The sequence below is a fragment of the Pyricularia grisea genome, assembly GCF_004355905.1.
Source record: "Pyricularia grisea strain NI907 chromosome V map unlocalized Pyricularia_grisea_NI907_Scaffold_6, whole genome shotgun sequence".
NCBI classification, from domain to species: Eukaryota; Fungi; Ascomycota; class Sordariomycetes; order Magnaporthales; family Pyriculariaceae; genus Pyricularia; species Pyricularia grisea.
The window spans coordinates 1,439,932-1,462,171 of NW_022156719.1; the positions used below are offsets into that span (position 1 = coordinate 1,439,932).

A 22,240-nucleotide genomic window follows, 5' to 3' on the forward strand; every position below is an offset into this window, starting at 1 on the left:
TCCCGAGACGTGGCTACTGCGACATTGCCATGCAACCCAGCCCGTTGGGAGCCGCTTGTGAATTTTCTTGTGTTTGTGTGTCTGTGTTTTGTTCCCACACACACCTCGGGAATATTCGGCAAAAGCTGACCGAACTACAGTAGCATGAGTACATAGTAGGTAGCATGGTGAAAAAAAAAAGTGATGAAACCAGTAAAAGACAAAAACGAAAAGAGCGAGCGAGATTGAAAAATCTAAATCAAATTCTTTAGATCGGATTACTTTTTCACGCGTCGATCGCGCGCTTCCGTGCCTGAACTGACTGGTGCAAAAATTAAAACAACTCTAGCCTTGAGACTGTTGCCTACCGCTGAAGATTGCATGTGCTGTAGGTGGTAATTACACATGCATTGTATTTTCGATGTGGACTAGCTATTCAAGACATTATTTACTACGTGGTAGCGATGGTTGTACTTGCGCCACCAAATACTTTTTGCATGCAAAAATTTAGTTTTTTTTTTTTTTTTTTATGTTTTATTTTGTTTCTTTCTCCTCAAAACCCAACATGGGTAATGCTGTTTGATTAAGCCGATGCTGACATGTCGTCATCATGCTCTTCCGTCGGCTTGACCGACGTGCGTCTCTCGTCCCCTATGAACCCTTCCGGATCGCATGGCCTCGTCAGATCTATACGGTTCGCGGCGACCCATTGCCGAACCCGCGCCTTTGATATCCTCACTCTGCGCACCTGCTTTGCGGGATACTTGTTATGTTCTTCTCCGTCGAGCACGTCCTGGTTATTCTCGTTGGCATGTTGCTGACCCGACGAATCCTCGCCTGTATTTTCGTCGTCCGCGGTATGGCTTAATTCGGCCCGCGGAGGGCCCATGCCCGCATCTTCGGCGACGTCCATCTCCCGCAGCGTAAGCAAGACGTCCTCTACGGCCACCCAGATGGCCCTGCTGCACTCCTCAATGTCGACGACGACTTCCGCTTCGCGGTTTTCATGATCGGTTCCCTGACCGTGCTGGCTACCTTTGTCATGACCTGTCGTCAGCAGCCACCTGGCAATCTCACCGCCCCAGTATCGTCTGTAGCCCTTGCGACCGAGGTCCGAAATGGGTTTCTCTGGCCCGCCTAGAAGGCCCTCGCGGCGGGCTATCTCGTAAGATACTCCCATCAGGAGGGCGCCGAGCCCCTTGCGCTGCCATGGCGGGAAGATCAGGATGCATGCCAGCGTGTTGTTGTCCCATGACATCTTCTCCTTGGAGAAGAACCCCACAATCCGTGGTGTGGTTGTCGTGGTAGTATTATTCGCAGTAGTATTGTTCGCGTAATTAAATGTTGGGATGGATATGCCACCCTTTTCTTGATTCGCTCCTGTGATATCGCCGCTCGGTGGAGTATAGACTAGCAGGTAGTAGTTGAACGCTGCTACGTCAAAGAAGACGGATTTGTTGTCGAGAAAGAGCTTTCCGAAAAGGGATAGATTTTGACAAAAAAGCTACATACAGAACTTTTCAGCTGGATGGAACTTCGAGTTGGGCAAATGGTTATACTCACAACTTCATCTTCTCCATCTACTTCCCATATGCTCCACTCGCCCTCGTCTTGTATCGTCTGCGCAGCCGCCTTGTCTGCGCCGTCTGACTTCCTCTTACGTCCAGACTTTGAAGGCGCCGGTACTGGAATCGTCCTTGTGCCTTTGGGATGTACGTAAACCTTGCGCCCTGGAATATCGTTGCGCCTGCTACAGAACTCTGTATGTTTCCACCACTGTAGAAGCACCTTGGAGTACTTGAAGCAATAGGGGCAGACGTATAGGCGGTCAATCATCGGCTCGCGCCGCGCTTGCTGACCCTTCCCCTTGCCACCCTTTCCATCTTTGCCGGCAGAGTTCTTGCCCTTGCCGCTGCCGGCGCCAACTTCGGTCGTCGCGTCAGTCGCGGCTGACACGACCCTGGTTGCAGTCCCGGACGCATCGCCGAGTATCTCCTTGCCATGGTATGAAGGGTACCAGGTGGAAAAACAGGCGTTTCCCAGGACGACCTTGTCTATGTTACGATCCGTCCGAAAACCGCGCTTCTCGGGGGTGGGTACAGCGCCAGGTCGGAGCCTCTGTTGTGTTTGAAATGTTGCCGGGGATGGCGGTGGCTGCTTGGGTGTTGTCGTCGCCGCCGTTGCGGGTACTGAAGTCGACGCAGCCATTGCGGTTGTGCTTTGACCTGTTTTAGACGGTTCCTGGCCTTTGGTCGATGATGCCAGCCCGGATGATGTGTTATGAGAGGATGCACGAGGTGCAGGCGGCAGGACAGAAGCCGGTGGGGACTGGGCTAGCGCGTCACTTTGACGCCTGGATGTCTTGTCGTGCACAGTTGCGAGACTGCCGTCGTTAGTGTGTCTTGTGAGCCTTTTCGTCCTCGTTTCGTCGAGTTGGACGGCTGCGACTCCCGAGATGGGGATGTTCTCGGCGCAACTGGGTGGAGATGGGCCGTGTCCCTGCCGCCGGACGACAGCAGTGCCGTTGCGAATGTCGGCAGCGGCGGGCTCGGTTGGAAATTGCTGTTGCGGCGGCTGAAACTGTCGTGATGGACGGCCTCTTTTCGCTTTCGGAGACTGGACAATGGCTGGCGGAGGTGGTGGTGCAACGATCGGCGGGGCGGAGGAGGCGGCGGCGGCGGCATCCGTATGACGCGTGACGCGCCGCGTTTGTTGCTGGGTCGCAACGGAACCCGGTACTTCTGTGTCTTGGAGAGGTGGGCCTACTCCGGCGTCCGTGTGCGGGCGCTTTCTCTTCAGTGGCGGCATTGCGAACTTGCAGCCTCAGGTTGAAGAAATTTACAGCATTATCCTAATTGACATGCGCCAGACCACCTCCAATTTGGTGATACGTTCCATGCCTCTTGTTTGGTACTTCCGCTAATTCCTAATTGAGGAATGAATTGATTGTGCATAGTGGGCCTCGGTCGGCTGATAAGCGTCGCATCTTACTGCAAGTTGGTACGTACCTCAGGTAGGTTGGTAGCTTCCCTGCTGATTATGTAAACAAGACGGCATGGATTAAGCTAAAACTTCCAGTGATAAGATATCCAAAACCTCAATGGTCGAATTTCCAAGAGCGCGTATAGAATGCAACGGATTTTGTCATTGTAAAATTATTCGCTGCCTACTCTTCCAAGGCACTTCAACAACACTCCACAAATCCTGAAGCTGCCTGCTATCCGCGGCCCTTCAAGATGAGCCTCTGTCCCAGCAAATGCTGCTGAGCACACTCCCACTGCGACGATACGCACCTCGACTCGGATTCTTAGTCGATAGCTCGGAGTATCTGCGAGCAAATGCTAGGAGACCAATTCCTTGGGTATGTTTGCTATGCAACGCGGTCTTCACACCTCTAGCACCTGGCCCATGAAAAATGCTGACAGGACTTCCCTCCAGTTTCACGCCGCGCGCCGGCTTGCCACGGCTGCCGAAAACCCAGTAGATGATGGCACACAAACATTTCAGTCCGCCCCTCATGTTGCCCCCAACTGGCAAGACGATGATGCCTCCACAAACTCACCATCCAAAACCTCTTTCTCGCGGGCATGGGACTCTAAGTACTTTCAGCAATGGGCTCCAAGTCACGTATTGCGACAATGGCTCACCCAGGGATATGGAGCTTCAGAACACCATGATCACCTCCTGAGAAGCGCCGCTGCTTCCAGGAGTACGCGACTGTCTATCGTTGCCTTGCAGGTTGACATGATGCGAGCTGAGACTGCGCAGCCGACATGCCTCTCTGAGCACCTGATCACGGAGTCCGTTCTAGTAAAAAAACTCAAATTCCTGGCCAGTAAGGGCATCGCGTTGGAGGATATTGAACTGTGGCTCTCGATCCTCAAACCCGAAAACCCAGCTGAGATGGTGCGCCGTCTTTGCTCAGCCGAGCGCCTCGTACCCCCTTTCGTCATCCTCCAGGTCTTGTGCTTGCGGCGAGACTACAATGATCCCGAAACGCTGAGTCGATTGTATGGCTGCATATTCAGGGCAGTGTGTGGCGAGGCCTTCCCTCAGGTCTCAATACCCGAATCTATGAACCGCGAAAGCGACCCCTCAGAGGCTACCGCTGTTTCGCAGCTCGACAAAGCATCGCCACAGTACCGATATCGGTGGCCACCCAACTTGTTTATCCGCCTGGTCAGTATGATGACACGTCATAGCCTGCACTCTTGGCCTGCATCCTTGCCGTCAATCGCCCGGCTCGCGGAGCGCTATATTGAAACAATGCCACCTCCAGAAAAAAAGGGGATATCCGCAGAGCTGGTGGTTCGTCAAAGACAAAATTATGTCCACAATGCAGCCCTAGTCATCTTCAGCCATCCTGCTCGATATATGCCCCTTGCCAACCTTAGATACAACTGGGAAGCCCAGAAGGTGGTGCTAGCACTCTCTGCGAAGCTGGCACGCCCACCATTGATTGATCAGAGCGCTTTCAGAGCTATCAGGTCGGTCCTGGGTGGATTGAGAAAATCTAAACCCGAGCGGTTGGTCGCATCTCGGCTTTCCAAAGCCTGGCCCCCGTACAGGCAGGCTTGGGATGGACTGGACGAAAAAAGGCCAGTCGAAGACGACTATAGCAGAAATGTCAAGGCTGGTGTTCTTGCTCGGGAAGCTGGCTATGCTCCCCAGGACGTCGATCTGAGTCTTGATATAATCGGCGGGGCAGCTCTTGGAAAGTTACCATTCGTACATCACCGTACTACTACGCCCAAATTAGGCCCCGACGCCAGTTCGGCGGTAATTATGCCTTGGGCTGCTAGCATCAAGGCAACTCGAAATGCTCAGGAGGCCTGGCAGGCTTTTTTACAACCTCCACAACCAGGTCTCTCGCCGTGCGCTATCATATATAACGAGATGTTTGTCAAGCTGTATGCCCGAGAAGTTACTAGGCCAAATGCCCTGCCTGGCACTGGTCTCGAGGTTCATCCAGTCCATGAAGCCAACCTCAGTGAGTTTGAGAAGGCTCGCCTGCAGCCTCCGCGCCCATCAGAGCTCTATGAGCAGATGCGGAATCAAGGTATTAGGCCTGTAGGCGCCTGCCTTCAGGTTTTATTGAAGAATGCAACTTCTATGAAGGAGATCGCACGCTACCTAATGGATAGCCGACAACAGGTGCAAGCGTCACGTGTGTTCATCGACCTCATCGATCGACGCAAGTCGGATCAACGCTATGAACCGGATGAAGTAAAACATATCTTAAACATGCCTCTGCATCTCTTCCGAGCTAGTGCAGTTGGCGTCACTAGGACTTTGCCATATTCTTGGGTACATGAAGGCCTCAAGCGAAAGAACCCAGACATACACCGCTTGGAAAATCTCATCAACATAACCAGGATCAGAATGGAACACGAAAAAAGCCCAAACATGTCGGTCTGGCACGTTATCTTCGACGCTCTGGCTCGCCCTGCAATTGCGGTCTTGCCTCAACCTGCAGGTCTGTCCCCCGGGGCATACGAGACAGAAAACCGCATAAACGCATTGCGAATGTTCATGCGTGTTTTTCATCATGTGCACGAGACTACAGGAGTTGTGGACATTTTGATGTTTGACAAGCTCTGTCTGATTTTGCGTCGTGCCATCACCGCCATCAACTTCCGGAGAGGACAGTCTAGATATTTTGACGAAGTAATCGACGACGCACATGCAGCACTCAAGGCCGCGGCCGCCAAACTCTCGCAACGCATTGTTACTGATGAGAACCCTCAAAGCCAATTTCTTAAACTGCCATCGTTCGGGTACCGATTAGGCCCTGTACAGGTTCGTTCCTACTTTCGGACCCTTGCGTACCTCGGCGACCACGATGAGCTGCTCAACCGGCTCGAATGGATCATCAACGAAGGTCTCGGGGCGGATGGACGGGAAGAGCTGCTCGATACTGCAATAGACCCCGACCACCCGGACCACGAGCGTCTGTACATCTCTCTACTCATTTTCAAGTCGTACATGTCGCATCAGGTGCCGCCAGAGACGATGGAGGCGCTCAAGGCCCGGGTTATCAAGGTCAGCGAGGAAAAGGGCCTGGCGTGGTCGTGGCCGGACGATGAAGACGTGGAGAGCTTTATGGATGCGGAGCTTTATCGCGGCGATGAGGCCGCCTTCTGGGAAGAGGCTCACCGACGGGGACGGACTTGACGGTCATGTATAAATAACGAGCGAGGCTCTGTATGTTGTATTTAGTTGTATTTAGTTGTATAAAATAATGTGTGCTATATAAAATAAGATAGACAATGCCAGGGAATGAAGTAACATGTTAAAAGAAAATGGAACCAGACGGAAAAGAAATCTTCATGATCTATCTATGCTGATTTATGTTGGTTAGTATTAGTCCATCTCACAATTGCAGCCCATAGCTATATTTGCCTACCTAGGTAGGTAAGGTAGGCAGATCAAGTGTCATACATTTTCGTCCTTGCCTTGTTCGGTGTATCCCAAAAAAATGTCAGCTACAGCCCAGCCCTAACTTTGTTCTGCATACGAAATTTTACTACGTACATGGATGGTTCAGAGGGAACATGGTCTTTCTTTACAGGGCCTCAATTTCGTTTCTTTGTTTGATTTTATGTCTTGATTGCTCCTTGTCAATCTCACCTCGTGAATTCGAATATCGTTTTTGAATAAGCATTTGTTTGTTGGTCAAAGTAAGCTCGGGAGCTCAGGTACCTGGCTTTTTTGATTGGCCAATTCATAATCTATTCGACTTCAGCTTCCACAGGGATCACACTTCTTATTCTCCCATTAATTAGTTCCCACGCGCTTTTTCCCCCGCCCGCGCGCGTTCGGCGCATCACGGCGTCGCATTCAAGAAATGGGCGCCCGCTAAAAAGTTTACCTTACTCGTTCTCACCTGGTCATCAAATTTGATTTGCGCGAGTCTTCAGATTGACGTGCATTGAGTTTCATTGCATTGACAGCTGTCAGTTGATGTTTATTGGTCACGTTGGAATCTTCGAACGTAACCGACTTTACATTCAGATTTGTTTACTCTACCTTGCGCCTCGTGCTCCCACCCCAACTTCGGCATGTTGCGCTGACGCGGCACTTGCAGTCTTTAACAATTAAATCATTGTTAGAGCAGGCTCAAATGGCAGCTTTCTTTCGGATGTTAAAAATACTGGATCAAAAAAGTTCTTTTTTTTCGCGACTTTTCTCATGATAGCATCATGCCACCTTTTCTTGAGGAGTGGGCTGGCGAGCTCGCCGAAGGCCCCTCGTATATCAACTTGAGCCCTCGAAAAGTGTCACCAAGCCAGCTCAAGGAAAGCTTACTGACTCGTCCGTCGAGTCAGCCGCTACAGGTTGGTGTCGCCCTGTGATCATTGCTCTGCTTAGTTTACTAACTAATATATTTTAAGTCTTCTCCCCGAGTGCCTACCGATACTCGACATGCGTCTGATCGAGACTCGATTGACGTCTTTGGCTGGAGAAGTCCACCTGCGCTCGCTGGGGACTTGAGCACACCCTTATCCGAATCTGACACCGAAAGCCAGAGCGATAAAGAGGAGCTGCCAAATGAGACATTCATAAATCAGGATTCACTGGTGTCCGTGGACCTGCCGCCAAGCACATTGTCGATACCGAGTTCTACGTACAAGATCTACGACCCTGAAACTGAGCAATGCAGGAAAGCACACGTTCCGACCACAGAGGGAAATGCCTTTTATATACTTGAAAAGCAGGCACGTCTCAATGCCAAGCACGGCGGAAAGGTAGAGGAGGAGGATGAGGGCGAGATTTTTCTGGACGACTTTGCCTTTTATACCTTGGCACATGCACATAAATTCGAACTTTGTGGCTTGCAAGATCTGTTCAGGATTGGGAATACCACGCTCTACTTCAATGGCTGGCTTACCCACGGAAACTCCAAGTACTACCTGGAATCTGTACCTTTCGGGCGGTGCTCCATAGGTAACTACGGTTTGGACTCTCCGAGCATCGACGGTGCTGTGTGGATACAGTCAAAAATGCAAGGTCGCAAAAAACCTGGGGTTTGGTACAAACTACGGAAGCCAAGCTTCGAATATGTACGACTGTATAACCCTTTTCTTTGGCTGGCTGACCTGGCCAAACACGTTGTCAACTTTATCGAAAACAAAATATCCAGAAATGTGAAGCCAGAAGAGATCGGGATTCACAGCTTTCGCAGCGAGTTCACAAATTGGCTTGATCATACCCATGGTCTTTCACCGGCTTTCAAGGCCTGGTTTGATCAGCACCCAAGCCAGGATTTCAGGTCCGACGTGGCTGTACACGCCGAATTTTTGTGGAAGGAGGCCAACGGTGTTCTTAAATCAAAAGTCTGCCAGAGCCTGCGTCTTTTCAAAGAAGTTTTGACGTTGGACCAATATCGGAAACACGAAAGTAGAGACAACATGACGGTTGTAACGCCCTACGTCTACGATTTGTTCCGGCACATGGAATCAGGGCACCTGTTAAAAAAAGTGGTTCCGACTGACGAACTTCCTGTTGTCGGGACGGCGAGCGTTCCACATCGACAGGAGGATCATAAACATGCAGCCCTAAACCGAAAAGGCCTTATCGATGACATTCGGATCGGCGATGTTATTTCTCGCAGGCTAGACGGCGCGGGCAGCAAATGGAAGGGCGATGAAAATGCAAAGTGGTTTGGTCTTGTGCAACAAATCGTCAAGCCTTCTCGAGGCGAAACGAGGTTTCATATCAAATGGCTTTACTCACCTCGCGATACACCGTGCAATCGAGGCACGTACCCGTGGCCAAACGAACTCTTCCTGTCGCTTAACCACTGCAGCTGCCATCGTGGAGGAGACGATCCGTTTTTGGCCAGCGAAGTTCTGGCAAAGCATTCTGTGGCATGGCTTGGAGACGAAAAGAGTTCTGAGGAGTTCTTTGTCCGGCAGTCTTATGATAGCGAGGAACGGCGCTGGATTGCTTTACAAGACTCGCATTTGTTTTGCGACGACAACCCGCAATCCATCAAATACGAGATTGGCGAAACGATCCTCGCAGGCGACAAACCCAGGCTGGAGCCTTATGTTATTATAGGCATTTTTGGAAAGAACATGATCAATGCCAGGAAGCTTTTAAGACGTGCCGAGATCGACCCAGTCTCCTCCGCACCACCCAACGAGCTTGTTTACACTGACGAGATCATTCGACTGCCCGCCAGCGATATTCGAGGTCCTTGCACAATCCGTATTTTTACCGGCAACCCTCGACTTATTCCCACACCATACGACAGACGAGGTACTGGAAACTGCTTTTTCATCAGATTCAAAATTGAAACCGACGCGAGCTTCGCCGAAATGACAGAGGTTCCTCCGATGTTCAAGCAAGGGTTTCTGCCTGAGAACCAGGACAGATGCAAACCAAAGCCTCTCCGTGGTCTGGACCTGTTTGCTGGTTGCGGCAACCTGGGTCATGGTATTGAGGAAAGCGGCGCAGTTGAGATCAAATGGGTCGTTGACATCTGGTCACCGGCGATACATACGTACATGGCCAACGTTGATGATACAAACGCTGTCAAGCCGTTTTTAGGATCAGTTGATTTGCTGCTCGAGAAGGCTCTCAAAAGGGATGGCTTTGTCCCCTCGCGTGGGGAAGTTGAATTTATATCCGGTGGTTCTCCATGTCAAGGCTTTTCTCTTTTGACGGTCAACAAAGGTGATGACAGACAAGTAAAGAACCGGTCACTTATTGCAAGCTTTGCTTCTTTTGTGGACTTTTACCGCCCAAAGTATGGGCTGTTGGAAAACGTTACGAATATGGTCAACGCCAACGTCAGGCCAGATTGCGATTACCTGTCTCAGCTCTTTTGTGCTCTTGTTGGACTAGGCTATCAGGTACAGATCATACTGGGTGACGCTTGGGCGTATGGTGCACCCCAACAACGATCGAGGATATTTTTATCTTTTGCCCGTTCTGATCTTGAATTACCCCAAGAGCCGACGAGATCTCATTCACACCCTCCAGACATCCCATCCAGGGCTATCGGGCACCTGAGTAATGGTGAACGTTTTGTCGAACGCCAATTTTCCAGCACGGCATTTCGCTACGTTACCAGTGGTGAGGCCATCAACGATCTGCCTAAGATAGGTGATGGAAGACAGATCTGTATTCCATTTCCGGATCACCGCCCAAATAACGAATCATTGACAGCACAAGTACGAATTGCCCATATCCCTGTTGCTCCCTACGGAATCGGGTTTGTTAAAGCCTACCAAACAGGGAGGATAACAGAGGCGGAGCGGCAAATCTTTCCAGCACAAACGCTCAAAGCGGAGCGAACAAGATGCGGGAGAGGCTGGTCTCGCTTGTCGCCAAATAAACTGTTCCAGACCATAACCACCAATCCGAACCATACGGATTCGCGGACTGGATGTCAAATCCACCCGAGTGAGCAACGGACTTTGACCATCATGGAGATCCGCCGGGCACAGGGCGTTCCGGACAATGATGTTCTGATCGGCCAGTTCAGGGAGCGGTGGAAGCTCGTGGGCAACAGCGTGGCGCGGCAGGCTGCTTTGGCGCTGGGGTTGGAGCTCAGGAGGGCTTACTATGGCACTCTTTACGACGAAGACGAGGATGAAGACTCAGCGGCGCAGGCTGTCATTTCCAATGACGGAGGTTTGCAGGTACCGCTTCGCCCTGTCGTGGATCCTGTCGTCTGGACAGAGACAGAAACAGAAACGGCGACAGGTGTAGAATCCAGCCAAGCCCCATCACCTGTTGCGAAGATTGCCAACGACATTCTCCAAGAAAGTTCACACAAGCTCTCGGCGGCTGTGGCCACGACGCCGAGTGGAGCCACATTGTCGGCCCAGGTGCGGTCTCAGGGCGTTCGGGCGACTGCGACTACGATCATCGACTTAACCACGGCCGACAGGCGGGCGATGACGATGGCGGCCATCGATCTGACAATCGAGGACGACGCATCGGACTTGCAGAGCGTCACTAGTTCCCAGTGGAAGCGGAAACTGGATGAGGTTTTGATGGATAGCGACAACGAGCCCGACGCCGCCCGGGGACATCCTTTGAAGCTTTCGAAACTGTCGCACTAATCTTGTGTGATGGATAAGCCAATTCCATACTGGTTCTTTTTTTTTTTTGTTTTTTTCTCTCCTTTTTTTTTATGACGACGGCGGAGGTTTATGAATGATTCTTGCATCGATCTCGTACTGACGGGAAACAGCTGCATTCGTTACGTCCGTATATATTTTGTTCGACAGAACTGCTCTGTCTAGCATGCACTATTCTCTTTTTCACAGGCATTGTTCCTGATTGAGGCATTTACAGTCACCATTCTATGTCCTTTTTTTTGCATAGCGAAGGAGCAGTGAGGTCATTGTCCTGGAAAAGCACATCATTGTTTTTGCGTTGTCCGTTTGAGCAAGACTCAATCTACTCTTGAACTCATTATTTAATATAGAATTGTGTTTGGGTAGCATTTCTGTTTCAGCATACTGGCATAGAATGAGAGGGAGAGAGTGTCATGTCTCCAAGAAGTATACACCATACACATCATGGTTTCCTGTTTTGTCAAGCAACATACAACTTGGGCCTTGGAGTGAAAAAAAAAAAAAAAAAAAAAAAAAAAAAAAAAAAAAAAAAAAAAAAAAAAAAAAGAAAAATCCTGCAGACAATGCCTAGACAATAGCAGATTATCTTGCAACTTATAATAAGAGACTACCGTTTATTTGAGTGACCTGCAGCAGGGGTTGAGGCCTTGGCTGTATTAGTGACACATCATTGGCGGTCAGCAAGTATTTCTTGCCCAATATGCAACACAAGACAAAGCACCCGTCCTGTGAGTAACCAAAATGAGTGTCCACTGAGATCGCAGGTTTGGCTTGCGCCCAGTTGGCAATTGGCTGAGAAGCTCCGAAAGAGAGTCCCACTTTTCCCGAAGCTGCCAATTATAGCACCGGAAGGCGCCTAAATCGACAACGTCTGCGACTCTTTGTCCCTTGCAACTCTTTTTTCATTTTCCTTTTTTCTTTCACGCGGAAAACATAGAAAAAAGAGGTCAAGAGCAAATCGAACCGGGTTTGAGATCTAGGCCATGCGCGGCCAGACGACAGGCCCCTCTTCCTTCAATTAAAATGTTGCCGCGCATGCGGATCGACAAACCAGCATGCGCGGCAGGGTTTTGCAAAACCACCCCTGCCGCGATCATGGAGCCACATACCCGGCGGGCAATTGGACGTCGTTGATCGTCAAGCGCTCTGCCTAGGCTTTACTGGCTTACTAGTAACTTGGTCTCACGTTTCATGCCATTTTTTTGTCCAGCTCCCTGGTCTAATACCAAAAGAAAGAGAAAACACAATCGTGGACTGACCGCTGGAGCCGCGCCATAACCCATCAAGTGATGGGGCACAGCCGCACGAAGGAACCTCCCAAGGCTTGATCGAAAATTGTCCATGTCCGGGGCTCGTGGCCAGTCCATAGTCACTCGCGGCTATGGAAATTTGGGTTGGTCATTCAATGTCACCCAAGGCTCGGCATATAGCCAGTCAACGAGTGAGTGGTCGTGGCTCCATAAGGTAGTGAATCACTTGGAGCAGCGGCTCATATCATTCACCTTCACCCTGCGCGTATCTTAGTTCCAAAACTCGATCCCATTTTCCTTCTTTGTCCTGATGTAAATCTTTTCCAATCTCCAGTCTTCTGCACTGAGTTGTGTCGATCACTTTGAACCTTCTTTGTCTCATACAATCAACATAGTTCTAGTCTAGTTCTAGAACCTGAACATCACGACTTCTTTGTTCACCATTCTTCCACGCCTTTGTCATCCCTTTGATCCGACACTTCTCGACGAAGACGGGTTCCATTCAACTCGACGGGACTCTCTGTGAGAGTATCCTTATTTAGCGTTGACTCGAAGCTCCCTCTTCTTCCAGGACGCTTCCGGACTTTTTGTTTTAAAACTTTTGGATTTTCCATACCAAACTCCACCATCTGCACCCAATCCAACAAAACTGTACTCTTTTAGAGATACATGCATTCGTTTATCCAAAGCAGACCACACCAAATAAACAAGACAACGAATATCACAAACCTTACATTCATTCAGAAAAAAAAAAAAAAAAAAAGCAAATATGCATTTACCAGCACTACTACTACCACTGCTGCTGGCGTTTCCGTCAGAAGCAGGGCTCATTTTCAGGAGGTCGCCGCAATGGCGAGTTGTAGCCCGGCAAAATAACATAACAAACGGGTTTCATGATCCAAACCTGCTCGCCTCAGGAGCGTCCGCATCCGCAGCTCCAGCGGGACCCTCTCCGACCACGGAGGTCTTTTTTGAATACACCGTCGAACCCTCAGACAATGCCGTTGTCTCGACGAATGATGTTTCTTCTTCCAATCCCCCTACTACTGCGGTAACGACCACATCACCTTCCTCGACGTCTCCTGCTGTCGCAACTACGTCGCCTACTTTCTCACGTAGCCTCAACTTAGGCAGCCTGGGACCGGTGCCACAGCCCGAGAGTAGTGCTGCTGGCCTACCGACGACATCTGGATCATCAGCGTCGACCACAGTTGCAGGTACCACTGGCACTACCACAGCGTCGGCATCGCTATCGACGTCTCCGTCTCCGTCTCCTAGAACGACAACGCTGACCCATTCGACTGCGCAAAACACAACAGAAGCGGTTACTTCAGTCACTCCAACGACTGCCAGGGCCAGGACTACTCCAGTAAATGGAACAACTGCTACAACCAGGACACCTTCAGACGAAGAGCGCTCCTCGGACAGGACTACTGTTCTTGCTACCGGCAACTCTACGGCGCCGCCATCAACGGCCAGGGTCAGCGTCGAAACAACAACCGTATATGTTACCCTGAGGCCCTCGACAGACCTGTCGACAGGACCGACCAATACTTTGATCGCGCCGACCGACGCTGAGTCGACTGTGACTGTAATTGTCACCACACCCACGGTCTTTGTGACAGTAAACCCAACCCCCACCGACTCTGCATCAGCTGGGTTATCTCCCACTCAATCCGTCACGCCGCCCGCATCTCAGGCGCCAACAACTGCTTTGCCTCAAAACACTGAGATCCCTACTGGAACACCCAACGCTCGGGTACCGACTGCCATCTTCATGGTGAAGATTCCCACTGCTACGGCCACAGCCACGGTCTCGCCTACCGACTATCAAACCAACATGGGCTACGCCAAAAACTACAACCAGTTGTCCAGTACACTTGATGAGAAGTCAGCGTGCACCTCCGGACAGACTGCCTGTATTGCCGGTAATTTATACGTCTGCGATGATGACCGCTACCAAATGTGGCAGGACTGCACATCTAGGCAGCTCAGCTGCTTCGGTTTGCCCATGAACACTACACTCGGCATCTTTGTCGATTGTTGGGAGCCTTCCTTTGCCAACTCGGTTCTGGGCGGCGCGGCTGGTAGACCTCCGTCATTGCCGTCGCCGTCATCGTCTTTGTCTTCAACCGCAACTGCAAATGGGACTGCAACCGCAACTGGGCCTACTACTACTCCCACAACCACGACGGTTCCCCCTCCTTCAACAACCCCGTCGTCAAGCACTAAGACCCCGACCCCGACCCCAACCACAACCAGAACCATCACGCCCCAAACCCCGACCACAAGCCCATCCTCGTCACCGCCTCCGCCGACGTCGCCAACGCCTTCTACCACAAAGGCAGCGACCATGACTGAGACGCCCACCTTTACGACTTCGACCTACTCCAAGACCCACACTGCCGAGTTCATCGAAGTCACCGTAATTTCACACCACAAGCCAAAGACCACCGCCACCTGACCTGCACCGATGATGCAGCAGAAACATCAAGCTGGGCTGATGTTTGGGGGATCCGGTGCTGGTGGATGCTAGTCTGTCTCTGACAGGATGAGTGTTTATGGCAGCGTTTTCCTCGTCCTTTGTTCATTTGTCAACTTGTTTCGTTTGTTTAATCTGGCGCGGTCAAAAAGTTAGCGTGCAGCCTCGATAGATTTTGATCTTTCTTATTCTTTTCTTTTAATGATACCATTTTCAAACATGTTACTTAGTTTTTTACATTTGCTCTCAATTTAGCATCATATACATTACATTCAGACCATCACAATATATTGTACAAGTGAAGTAAATTGCGCATGATCATGTGTAGTCTGTGAGAAGAACTGATATCATTTCATCATCATGGTGTGGACAGCTTTTCCAGTCACTCCAGCTACCTATGCAACATACACGCTCGCCTTGCCCAAGCATATGCCAAAATACAAAACAGACCCAGCTCCTTATGCAAACACCAAGTCCCATAGTTCATTCCCAAGCCCGTGTACTCCCATCAAAAATCCCAGATTCATCATGCATTCAAAAAGAAAAAAAAACGCACCCTTCAGCGCCGCCTCCTGAACTTGCTGTTGAAACCAGGACCTCCCTTTGCGCCATTGTTGCGCAGCTTGAGCCTCCTGAAGTTCTGGTGAGCCACAGCGCTAACCTTCTTGATGGCACGCTTGACCGTGCCGCCCTCCTTGCCGTCCTTGTCATCTTTCCCAGGCCCTGCCGTCTTGGCCTTGGCTTTACCCCTCCCCTTCTTCCCCTGGCTTTGCTTCTGATCCACTTGGTCTTCGCCCTCCTCGCCGTCAAACTCAGAACCGGACGGCAGCGACAGCTCGTCAGCATCCTCGGGCACTGGGCCGTCGAGCTGATGCTGAGTCTCGGGCACGACGTCGTCGTCCGCTTCCTCGGAGGCACTGTCCTCGGCGGCGACGGTGGTGCTTGCGGGTCGTTTGGTCCGGACGGGCCGCATGTTTGCCCGGCGCGTCGTGCGCTTCTGGCCCTTCTTCTTGAAGACACGGAGCGGCTGGCCGTTGCGGTCGAGGCCAGCCCTGCGGCCGTCTTCGTCAGGACTGTCGTAGATGGCCTCGTCGTCGAAGCCGCCAAGGAGATTCGTCGGCATGACCTGACTGTCAGCCACTAGGACCTCTCTCGGAACATCTTCCTCAGCTACGCCTCCATCCCTACTACCCGTCTCCGTCACCGTGACTGCCGGCTTCGCCTTGGTCTTGACCGGGGCGAAACCCAACTCTTCCGCCTCCATCTCGCGCAGCGCGTCCAGGTCGTCGTCGTGCTTCTCTTCCTCCATCTTGCGCAGGCTGGCCACGACGCTGCTCAGGCCCCTGACGAGCGGCTTCCGTGGCAGGCGGGCGGCGTAGCGACGCGCCTCCTCGGCCTCGTAATCATAGTCATCGTCCTCCAGCCCCGGCACGGCCTCGCCGTTCTCGTCCAGGCGCGTTGGGGCAGGTGCGGGAGGCAGGCGCCTGAGGAATTGCGGCGTGGCAAAATCCGACTTGGACGGCGTTTTTGAAGTCGGCGTCCTGTCCAGCCCGCCGTTGGCAGCGGTAGAGGAGTTACCGTCCCGCCGGCCCAGCGGTGTCATGAAGCCGTCCAGAACGTGTCGGCGTCCCGACGAGACGGGCGTACGGGCCAGCCGCGCGGCCGAAAGAGATGACCCTGGGTCTGCCGCATTTATGGTGGCACCACCCCGTCTGGGCGTGGCCATGGGGATGACGCCGGTGCGCTTGGACGGCGTCCGCGTCTCGACGGGCGACGCGGTCAGCAGGTCGAAGAGGCCGAGAACGCGGCCGTCGCGCTGGGGCGTGGGGCCGATGGACGTGGGCACATTTACGGCGCTGCTGCCAGGCGTGCCAAAGAGCTTGCGCGCCGTGGAGGGTGTGGTGAGGGCGGAGCTGTGGGTTGCGGTGCGCTTCAAAGGTGTCGAGGTTGGCTTGGTGCGCTTGGAAGGGGTGGTCTGGTCGTAGAGCGAAAGGGTGTCGGTGGACTTGCGCTTTCTTGGGGTTGGGAACAGTGGCTGTGGCTTTTGTGTTTGGGATTCTGTTGTTGTCGTCGCTGTTGTTGCTGCTGCTGCTGTGGGGACGATCTTGCCTGAAAGTATGTCTCGAATCCTGTTGTATTCTTTGTATTTTTGTGCTACATGTCGGGAAAGAAAGGAAGTTGGTAAGTTTTTGTGAGCAAAACAACAAGAAGCAAAAAAATTTAATATGAAAATATCATACCAATTTCAGGAGCCGCCTTGATATCTGATCGCGACGGCTTCTTGCCCTCGTGCGTCTTTGCAAACGTCGTCTCCCATGTTTTGAGCTCTGCTCGCAGCTTCTGGGACTGGGTTTCATAATGTGACTGCTCTTTTTGGTCCATGGTTGGATCTGAAGAGTAAACCTCTTCTGGAGGATTATATACGAAACAGACTATTAACGATTAATTTTAAGCAAATCAGTTGATATTTTCGTTGGGTTCTGATTCGTACAAAGTGGTGTTGTATGAGGAAGAGTAGTGGCTTCCCATCTGTTAGAATTTCCCAAAACAGACACAGGCATCCATCAATTAATTGCGAACCCCTGTCCCGCGCCCAGCGCGCAACCAAGACGCGCTTTTTCGTGACATTCATCCTCCCCGCTATGGGCATTTTGACTATGCCCCACCTGTGCCGCACATTGTTTCGTCATTCCCTTATGCTGCTACCTTCACACCCTGTCCCCCACTATTCTGGTAGCACTGTACCCATGCAACTGAGGTCTATGCCGCGTGGGATGCGTGGGATGCACGCGGTCAAAGCGGCTTTTGCTGATTGTTTCGCGAGACTGTTGAGAGGCACAGTCTCAACGGCAAAAGACAGGGGTATACCACCTGCAGGTATTATTCGTATAATGAATACGCTACCTACCTTGCTAACTACACAGGTATTGCATATATACTTATAATACAAGTGAGGATTTTTATTTTCACTGTCCCTCGGCCGTAATATCCAGTTGAGAAAATATCTCAAACAAAGGCGTCGTCAACTGATTGGTAATCATCTCATTCCATGTTTTTGTCATCCCGCCGCCATCGCGGATAGGGTGGGGCAAGTTGCAATATTGGTTCCCGGGAACGAAATGGCAAAACACTGCGTTGCGAGTGCCGGACCTATATAAGAGAACACCCAAGTCCCAGAATCCCTCTGGATAGTTGAAGAACTTATCGACGTAAAGCAAGCTCCCCGTTCAATCCAGTTGTTTCTTCACTAGTCGTAAAAGAGAAAAATGGTCAATTTTACTATCAAGGTCGTCTCGGACACCGTCTGCCCCTTTGTAAGTGGCTTTTAAATACCATACCTAAAAGAGGCGCAGCATTTTCCCACACTGCACCAGCAAGAAAGAAAATAAAAAAAATAACGCTAACAGCATTCAACCCAACACAAAGTGTTTCGTGGGCAAGCGACGTCTGGAAAAAGCCATCGACGTCTACAAAAAGACCGTCCCGGGCGGCGCCGACGACACCTTCACCGTGACGTGGCACCCCTTCTACCTGGACCCGACGCTGCCCAAGACGCCCACGCCGTCGCTCGAGCACGTGATCCGAAAATTCGGCGCCGACCGCGTGCCCATGCTTCACGCCCGCCTGGCCGCCACCGGCAAGGGGGAAGGAATAAACTTTACCTTTTCGGGCATGCTGGGCAACACGCGCGACTCGCACCGGCTGCTGCAGCTGGCCAAGACCAAAGGGTCGGAGCGCCAGAACCAGGTTGTCGAGGCCATCTTTAAGTCGTATTTCGAGCAGGGCGGCGACATCACCAGTTTCGACATGCTGACCAAGGCCGCCGAGGCTGGGGGGTTGGATCCCAAGGAGGCGAGGGAGTGGTTGGAGACAGGCAAGGGCGGCGCCGAGGTCGACGTCGAGGTGGAAAACGCTTACCGCAAGGGCGTCTCGGGCGTACCGCACTTTTATATCAATGACAAGTATGAGATAGGTGGCGCGCAAGAGGTCCCGGCTTTCCTGGAACAGTTCTCCAGGGCTAAAAAGAGCGCCAGCGGCGCGGCTGCTGCAACCGACTCGTCGCTTCGGTGCTAATTCGAGCTCAATAGAGTTCTGTCCCGTGTTAAAACGTTGGAAATTTGATTCCAGGGTATCACTCGTGAAATTTAAGAAAAACATGGCCGCCCTCTCTGATCAAATGTTCAAGAGCCCACCGAGATCTTTATCCATTGCCTTTAACCGCTGCTGCAGCTCCTTTTTCTTTCTGTCGAGCTCGCGTACCTCCTCCTCTTCTCTCCTGAGATCCTCCTCCGTCAAGCCATCATCAACAACCTGGTCCTCAGCGTCCTCGTCATCCTGCGTGTCGTCCTCTTCGGCATACCTGTCCCTGTTCATGCGCTCCAGCCGCGAGTTCTGTTCAGCTACGCGGGCTTCGTAGTAGGCAAGCGTGTTACGCTGATGCGCATACTTCTGGCGCATTTCGGGGATTCGCTCGAGTGCGCCGGGCAGTGGGTAGACGTGGCACAGTTTCTCAGCGCCGCGCAGCAAGACCTCGATGTCGACCTCGCCGCCGCCGTGGCCGCCACGCGTGATCTGGCCGTGTAGGTCACCTCCCAACACAGCGGCCACGGCCGTGTTACGGCGCGCACTCACAGCATTCCGGTGGCCCGGCGGAGGTCCCGTCGTCACCTCGCCCGCCGCGACATTGAATACAGTCTGCCGGCGCTTTGTCTTTCCGCGGGCATCGGGGTCGTCGTCTAGCGCCGGGGTTCGTTGCGGTTGTTGTTGCTGCTGCTGCTGGGGAGGCGGTGGCGGGACGGAGAAGAGAGCTCGCTCATGAGTCTCGGTGTCGCGAATCAGTGAGGTGATGTCATGGCTGGCGAGCAGGGCGTTGGTAAAAATCTTTGGGGGTGGAAACCTAAACAGCCATTGCGGGATTTTTGTGCAGGTTAGTAAATTATAGTTTGATATAAGTGACCCTTATGTCGCTCTGGTCTCTAGGCAGCCAGAAAGGAGGGTGGTAGCCCCTGTTATGGGTGGTTGGCTATTTGGTGCTCATCCGTATTGCATTGCTGCCCGAAGCGGAGCCATGCCTTCTTTGGAAAGGATGTAGGAACCGACCAGACGGTAAGGGACTGAGGTAAAAAGCATGTAAATCTTTTGGGGTCGCTGCAGCTTACGGGAGTTCATTTATGCCCTGGCATGAGATTGCAATCTGCTCAAGATGCGCCGAGAGCAGCGACCTCGACATGATGATTTGAGGTCGCTGCCTAACGTGCTTGATGACGAAGATTCCGAGGTTGGCGGGTGGTGTATATGTAGACAGAGAGAAGAAAAACGTAACTCTGTTGTCTTCTGCTCTTGGCTTAAGTCAAGCAAGCAATTTTCAGGGTTGAGCATACGACCAGCAAATGCCAGCTAGCTAGGGAGAGGTACCTCAGCTCTATGAAGTGAGAAGTAGCTCCTGTGAACCCAACCGGCAGCCAGGGCGATAAATGGATGATATGCGTCTTCGGTACGATCTCAAATGGCGCGACATCGTGCACCGCACCGCGTTAGCTTGACACCTGGATCGGTTGCTGGCGGGGTTGACCCAGCATATCGGGCGGGGGATGTGATAATCAGCAAGTGACCAGTGGCAGCAGTTGCAGTGGAGTTACAGTACAGAGTGACGCAGTTGCTAAGCTACCATGCCAAGACGAGATGCAAGACAATGTCCAGGCCAGGCCAGACACACCGCCTTCAACTTTTTTCTGTTTTCTGTTACCAAGCAATACTGCAGCTTGAGACATTTCACAACCACAAACACGATTTGTTGTTCCCATACGTTAGAGGCTCAACTAAATGAAATACAAGCAAGCTACTCAATGTACGGTAGCTAGCATGTCCACTCTAGTTAGAGTCATTCTTGTCAAAATCCAGTTACCCAACGATGCCCAACAAGCATTGAAGGGTCCATTGACCTGACTTATCCCTGCCAGGCCGTTGGTTGTCTTAGGTAATCAGATTAACCGTCGGGATCTCACCCCGCCTTGCCCGCCTTGCCAGCCTTTGCGCTTGACACTATTTTTCGGCACACCACTTCCTGACCCGAGTCTCGGCAGGGCTACCAGTAGGGCTTTTGGTTGCGAGTAAATACCTTGTCTCTACATCTTTTTTTTTTTCTTTTCTTGTTTTCAATATCCTCAGTACAATTGCATTCGGATTGAGCTCTGAGCTCTGAACACGGTCAACTTAAACCACTCAGCCTGGCCCAGACCTATTTTGCTCCTTTGCATATTCTGGCTCGTCAAATCTTGATCCACATTTTCTGTCCAAGAAACACCTCACCTTCTTTTTTACATACATGCTGCAGCTCACTCTTATGGAAGGGAGCCACTACGTTTTAATATCTCATTGGGCACGAATCGATGCACCTCTCGATGCGCTGCTACCCCATTATGCCGGTCTATTTTCGATCCCGTCCAGTGCCCCCATTCGAACCCATTGTTCTCATGCTCTCCCACTCTTTTTTTCTCACTCTTGCACACGGTTCTTGCAGCCGCCAGCCTGGTTGAGCCGACACCGCCATCTTGAATCTGCTTGGAGGCTGTGACCGTAGTAGGTTGGCGCTTTGCCAACTCATCTGCCCCCTTTTACTACTCAGCTCGCCTGGCACAACAGCATGCAATCTTAAAAGACCATCCATGTTTACGCTGTTTTCCGCGGTCCTGGATATTATATCCCCAGTGGGATGACCTACCAGTTTTTGCACAGGGGTGGCAGCAGACTGGTCAAGGCGGGGAGCTATCTCTTTTTTTTCTTCTTTTTTTTTTATCTGCTTTTCCCCCCTCTCTCTGATATTTATTCCTCATCTCACACCCCCGGAGGAATTGGCACATAAATATCCCGGTCATGGGTCCGGCAACAGGCATTGCTGCCCAAACTGCCATTCTTGTCTTTTAATCCCACATAGCCTGATGTGCCCTTCTGGGTCTTGGGAATGTGCTTTGTTGGCTTTCTCTCCTTGAAGACCCGCCGCCGCCGCCAGCTTGTTTCGTTGTGACTGGATGAGAATTTGTTTAAGACGAAAGTACTGAAATTGCTGCGGCTCGGTCAAAAATCCGTATAAGATCTCCATCCCCCTAATTTCTCTCTTTGTTCCTGACTAGATTTTTGGTTCCTTGACCGCATTCCGCCGTCACGAGATTTGATAAATCTCTTGGACTTTTCCGGAAACATCTTTTCCAAATATTTCTTCCTGTCGTTTGCGCGGAGGAACCATCAAAAAAACAACTTACGACACTGCACCCCGCCCGCCCTTATTTTAGTCTAGACTAGCTGCTGTGTGCAAGTAAGTCTGTGGCAAACAAATCACCTCAGATTCGACCAACCAACCATCTACTTGAGGTGCTCGCACACACCTCACACACATCCCGTCCGTCCGTCCGTCAATTACTCGACAGCCCAGTCGC

The 22,240-nt window shown here is 51.6% G+C and overlaps 7 protein-coding genes across 7 annotated transcripts; 4 read left to right on the forward strand and 3 right to left on the reverse strand.

Moving 5' to 3' along the window:
- Positions 1–562: 562 nt before the first annotated feature.
- Positions 563–2,787, reverse strand: PgNI_08378 (uncharacterized protein; the record flags this gene model as incomplete). Its single annotated transcript, XM_031128375.1, has 2 exons — positions 563–1,450; positions 1,492–2,787. 2 exons carry the CDS (start codon positions 2,785–2,787, stop codon positions 563–565), a joined length of 2,184 nt encoding a protein of 727 aa, XP_030979295.1.
- Positions 2,788–3,156: 369 nt separating this feature from the next.
- Positions 3,157–6,153, forward strand: PgNI_08379 (uncharacterized protein; the record flags this gene model as incomplete). The annotated part of the gene is made up of 2 exons (XM_031128376.1): positions 3,157–3,340; positions 3,418–6,153. The coding sequence occupies exons 1-2, from the start codon at positions 3,236–3,238 to the stop codon at positions 6,151–6,153; spliced, it is 2,841 nt and encodes a 946-aa protein (XP_030979294.1). The 5' UTR covers positions 3,157–3,235.
- Positions 6,154–7,181: 1,028 nt separating this feature from the next.
- On the forward strand, positions 7,182–11,057 carry PgNI_08380 (uncharacterized protein; the record flags this gene model as incomplete). Its single annotated transcript, XM_031128377.1, has 2 exons — positions 7,182–7,316; positions 7,374–11,057. 2 exons carry the CDS (start codon positions 7,182–7,184, stop codon positions 11,055–11,057), a joined length of 3,819 nt encoding a protein of 1,272 aa, XP_030979352.1.
- A 2,037-nt stretch (positions 11,058–13,094) lies between these two features.
- On the forward strand, positions 13,095–14,789 carry PgNI_08381 (uncharacterized protein; the record flags this gene model as incomplete). The annotated part of the gene is made up of 1 exon (XM_031128378.1): positions 13,095–14,789. The coding sequence occupies one exon, from the start codon at positions 13,095–13,097 to the stop codon at positions 14,787–14,789; it is 1,695 nt and encodes a 564-aa protein (XP_030979353.1).
- A 577-nt stretch (positions 14,790–15,366) lies between these two features.
- Positions 15,367–17,328, reverse strand: PgNI_08382 (uncharacterized protein; the record flags this gene model as incomplete). Its single annotated transcript, XM_031128379.1, has 2 exons — positions 17,048–17,328; positions 15,367–16,961 (listed from the first exon to the last, which is right to left on the reverse strand). Exons 1-2 carry the CDS (start codon positions 17,187–17,189, stop codon positions 15,367–15,369), a joined length of 1,737 nt encoding a protein of 578 aa, XP_030979354.1. The 5' UTR covers positions 17,190–17,328.
- Positions 17,329–18,015: 687 nt separating this feature from the next.
- PgNI_08383 (uncharacterized protein) lies at positions 18,016–20,385 on the reverse strand. The gene is made up of 2 exons (XM_031128380.1): positions 19,967–20,385; positions 18,016–19,704 (listed from the first exon to the last, which is right to left on the reverse strand). Exons 1-2 carry the CDS (start codon positions 20,035–20,037, stop codon positions 18,981–18,983), a joined length of 795 nt encoding a protein of 264 aa, XP_030978749.1. The 5' UTR covers positions 20,038–20,385; the 3' UTR covers positions 18,016–18,980.
- PgNI_08384 (uncharacterized protein) lies at positions 18,074–18,881 on the forward strand (the record flags this gene model as incomplete). The annotated part of the gene is made up of 2 exons (XM_031128381.1): positions 18,074–18,121; positions 18,234–18,881. The coding sequence occupies 2 exons, from the start codon at positions 18,074–18,076 to the stop codon at positions 18,879–18,881; spliced, it is 696 nt and encodes a 231-aa protein (XP_030979349.1).
- Positions 20,386–22,240: the final 1,855 nt, after the last annotated feature.